Source organism: Nicotiana attenuata, chromosome 6 (assembly GCF_001879085.1).
Source record: "Nicotiana attenuata strain UT chromosome 6, NIATTr2, whole genome shotgun sequence".
Classification (NCBI taxonomy): domain Eukaryota; kingdom Viridiplantae; phylum Streptophyta; class Magnoliopsida; order Solanales; family Solanaceae; genus Nicotiana; species Nicotiana attenuata.
The window spans coordinates 74,916,545-74,921,370 of NC_031994.1; the positions used below are offsets into that span (position 1 = coordinate 74,916,545).

General features: G+C 36.2%; 1 protein-coding gene across 1 annotated transcript; it reads left to right on the plus strand.

Moving 5' to 3' along the window:
• On the plus strand, positions 2,507–4,467 carry LOC109227225 (premnaspirodiene oxygenase-like). The gene is made up of 2 exons (XM_019392295.1): positions 2,507–3,450; positions 3,563–4,467. Exons 1-2 carry the CDS (start codon positions 2,548–2,550, stop codon positions 4,181–4,183), a joined length of 1,524 nt encoding a protein of 507 aa, XP_019247840.1. The 5' UTR covers positions 2,507–2,547; the 3' UTR covers positions 4,184–4,467.

Consider the following 4,826-nt stretch of genomic DNA (forward strand, 5'->3'; position numbering starts at 1 on the left):
TCCATAGCAGAAATAACTCTTGAAAATTGTTAGAAAAATATAGGTAAGTAACAGAGAATTAAAGGCTTTGAGGCGTGAAAGATCACTATCTTTCAAGAGTTATTGCCTGTATATAGTTTAGGGACTACAAGCAATTCTCTATCAGGATACAACAAAGCCAGAACATACGTGCAGATTGAATGCTCTACTTCTGGGATGTCTTCCGTATTTATAGAAAAGAAAAGGAGACTTTTCTGAAGAGACGCCCCTTTTCACGAATAACCACAACTCTTTTTTGTTAATTAAAATTTAAATTTAAATTCAAATTTTAAATAACAAAAAGCTGTTCCAAATAAATACGAAAAATAAAAGCTTTATTAAAGTCCGACCTGACCCGCGCCCAAGCTTCATTTTATTGGACTTAATGGCCAAGCTTTATAAAGCCAATTAAATGACTTTATTCCACCGGTGTGGGACTCCTTACTCCCACGTATACAAACTATTCTAACAATCATATCTTTTATTCAACGAAAAAAATACTACTGTATATCATATCTTATGATAGAAACACCTAATTCTAAACTTAATATGCGCACATAAATTGTGTCACGCGCAAGCTTCACTCTCAAAGTAAAATATTTGATTAGGTCACAAACAATCGGTTCAAATCATAGTTGAACAAATTACTTGGCTAGGCTAAATAAGCAATGTATGATGATAATAATACAATTAAAGTAGATATAAACAAAAGAAAGAATAATCTTATTGAAAATTAGCACGAGTCACAATGTTCTAAAGTAAAGATCGATTGCCCAACCGGACAAGAGCGAAATACAATAGCTTCAAGTCATGAATAAGTAGAGCAGAATTTGATGAATCTACAAGTAAGAGAACTAGAGGTATTTATAGCCTAAGCCTAACGTTCATAACCCTAGTTCCACTCTCACATGTTGTTCTGGGTGGTTGTTAGTGGCCAAAATACTCGCCGACTGTGAAATAAGCGTCAGACATACTGGATAAGAGTGAATCCCGAATATTTGAGAGGCGATTGAAGACCAAGCAAGACTCCGAATTGTAGCTTCATCAACGAATTCCTGGAGCCGTCTTTAGAGTGCTTCTACTTCATCGGCGCATTGCTCCCATCTCCCCGGGAAGGAGCTACCGGATGTAAGATATTTTTTGTGAGGGCAAACTTCTGCTGCTCGTTCAACCGCATAGTGAAACTTCTTCCAAGCCACATCGTGTCACCGTGTGAACTACCCACGTATCAAGGCCAAATTCACCAGTGCAATCTCCAAAATTTGCACGTGTGCTATTCACTCTCTGAAGGTTGTGGAAAAAGCTAAAATGCATTAAATTTGTTTAGTCATAAGTGGTAGGTTTGGCAAATGATAAATTGATAATACGCAAGATCACAACCATACAACTTTTTTAGGCTCACAACCTGCCAAGCTAGGCTCAGTAGCCATCTAAAAAAGCTGCAAAAAAAAAGCAGGAGTTGCGGCTATGGGAGATTTAGAAATTATGTTTATCTTTGTAGGACTTAACCCTCTAATTTTCTTATGCTGATTTTCTATATGTCCAAAGTGATGAATGTTTATGAGTCTTTATGTTTTAATCTACCTTCTCATTATATTCTTATCTTTTGCGATAGATTGCAAATAAATAGATCCAAATAAAATGGTGAAAATAACACGGGCTAGCCAGTTTTCGAACCAGTAATCGAAAAATAGTCAGTATTTGCAAAGTTATTGAAACTAGCCATTGTTTTGCTGAAACATGGAAAGTTCTAGCATAATATACGTGATTATGGAGCTCCTCCATATAAACTTCTCGCATATTATGTTGGAACTCCAGCACACGGAAAGTTTCAGCATAATATGCTAGATTATGGAGCTCTTGCATATAAACTTCCCACATATTATGTTGAAACTGCAACACATTATGAAATTCCAACACATTATGCCGGAAGCTCATATGTAAAAAATTCAAATTCCAACATATTATGTTGGAATATTTTTGGATTTTTAAGAGTATTTTTGTTTAGATTTTATCTTTATATGAAACTGTGACTATCTTTTAGTTACCAGTTGTAAATTTGGCTATATTTTAATTTGTCCCAAATAATGCTCTAGAGAGAGTGAGATGAGAAAGTGAATCTTTACGCCAGTCGTCAAAATCTATAAAAGAAAGTTTTAGATCAATCTTAAGTCAAAACTCGTCGTGGGTATAATGTACTCTTCCTCTTAACTCCATTTATTATATGTGGTCTTCAAATGGCATAAAAGGCGCATTCTTCTTTTGGTTATAAAACACACAATCGCTCTCAATATCTTCAACCGGTAACTACCACCTAACAACGTACGCATCCACACATAAATAGAGAAAGCTACCGGCACGTGAAGATGGTTTCTTAACTACACGTTTTTGTAATGGCTTATTTAGGTGTCACTGAACAAGCTAACAGTTATGCATTGGATGCGCCTTGCTATAAAAGCCTACTAAAACTTACGGAAGCAATATACTCTATACATCTAAAGCTGCCACTCCTTCGTTAAAGGTTAAAAAATGGAGATCATGCATGTCTCTACTTTCGATTTTATTGCACTGCTCATCTTCTTTTCCTTCCTTTTTGTTATAATTGACAAGAGAAATAAATCAAAACAACAAAAGTTGCCTCCAGGTCCATGGACGCTTCCCCTTATTGGAAGTATCCATCACTTGAGAGGAGCATTTCCACATCGCACTCTTAGAAAATTAGCAAAAAAGTATGGGCCTATCATGTATTTGCAACTTGGAGAAATTCCTGCAGTAGTCATATCATCACCTAATGTGGCTAAAGAAATTCTAAAAATTCACGAACATGCCTTTGCTTCTAAGCCACGACTTACATCCATAGACATCACTACTTACAACGGTAAGGACATTGCATTTGCACCATATGGTGACAATTGGAGACAAATGCGTAACATATGTGTTACAGAACTTTTAAGTGCCAAGATGGTTAAGTCTTTTAGTTCAATTCGGAGAGATGAGATTTCGAGTCTCGTCTCATCAATTCAATCCATGAATGGTTCTGTTGTCAACATAACACAAAATATTCTTCACTATACAAACTCTGTGACATGTAGATCAGCCTTTGGAAGAATACAAAATAATCAAGACGAGTTGATAAATTTGTTGAGGGAAGCACTGGATTCATTAGGAGGATTTGATGTGGCTGATTTGTTCCCTTCTTGGAAATTACTTCACAACATGAGTAGGGTGAAATCGAGATTGTTAAAGCTGCATCAGAAGGTTGATGCAGCTCTAGAGAACATCGTTAATGAGCATATTGAGAATCGAGCACTCAGCAACAAGGGAAATACTGAGTTTGGAGGTGAAGATTTGGTTGATGTTCTCCTAAGATTTAAGGAGAACGGTGAACTCCAATTTCCAATCACAAATGATCACATAAAAGCAGTAATTTCTGTAAGTTTTCTCCTTAAACATTTTTGCACACTACTCTCATTGGATAGTCTATTACCTTATATGTGTACGAATCAGTTGTCTTTATTTATGTACTTATTTTTTATTGATGTAGGACATGTTCGCTGCTGGAACTGAAACTTCAGCTGCAACTATTACATGGGCATTATCGGAAATGATGAGGAACCCAAAAATTATGGCCAAGGCACAAAGTGAAGTGAGACAAGTTTTCAAAGGAAAGACAAGTTTTGATGAAAAAGATCTTGATAGATTATCATACCTAAAGTTAGTCATTAATGAAACGTTAAGGCTACATCCTCCAAGTCCTTTTCTGCCCAGGCAATGTACGAAAGAAACATATATTGATGGATATAAAATACCTCCCAAGACCAGAGTACTAATCAATTCATGGGCACTTGGAAGAGATCCCAAAAGTTGGCATGACCCTGAGAGTTTTATACCGGAGAGATTTGATAATTCTTCAGTTGACTTTATGGGAAATCACTTTCAGTTTATACCATTTGGTGCAGGAACAAGGATTTGTCCAGGAATGCAATTTGGTTTGGCTAACGTTAAACATCCATTGGCTCGTCTCCTCTACCACTTTAACTGGGCACTTCCATATGGAATTAGTCCAGAAGATCTGGATATGACTGAGAAGAAGGGATTCAGTGCAGCAAAACAAAAAGATCTGTACTTAATTGCCACGGATCACAGAAGCGACGAAAACTTTTGATGTTGTGCTTTCAATGCTGAAAGCATACCCTATATAATGCTTCATCCTTTAATTTGGTTTATATTCATGTCCCCCTTTTATCTTTAAAGTTATAGTGAAAATTAGCAAAGAATAAGATCAAGAGTTGGTTGTACAGTTATGGTTTGGAAGGTCGGACCAGAGAATTCGTTCTACTATTTTGTGTAGTATGTACTCCAATATTTATTTCTATTTGGAGATGAACTACGACTTGTAAAATGGATATAAGGAAAATGAGAAATTAAATGAAACAAAATCAAGGCAGATATCAACCTATCATACTTATGTTTTTCACTTGATCATTATTCGATTTGGCAACCTATGCAACACGGAAAGAGAGGCTATGTACGGATACAACTATTACGTGGGCGACATAAATTGTATGAGTCTTCTCTCATCTTTTGCCAAGTGAATTTTGGGTCCCACATCGGTAATATTAACCTAAGTCCTAGCCTGCCTTACTACTCTTTTTTTCTTTCTTTATTTCTAAAGCTATTGCCTAGTACTCTCTCCTCTGCCGAATTTCTCCTAATTTCTTACCAATTGCCTCAAAGCTAGTCCTATATGAGCCAAAGTCATCCCTTCTAGTCCCTGTAAACATAAACTTTAATTCATACCAGGATCT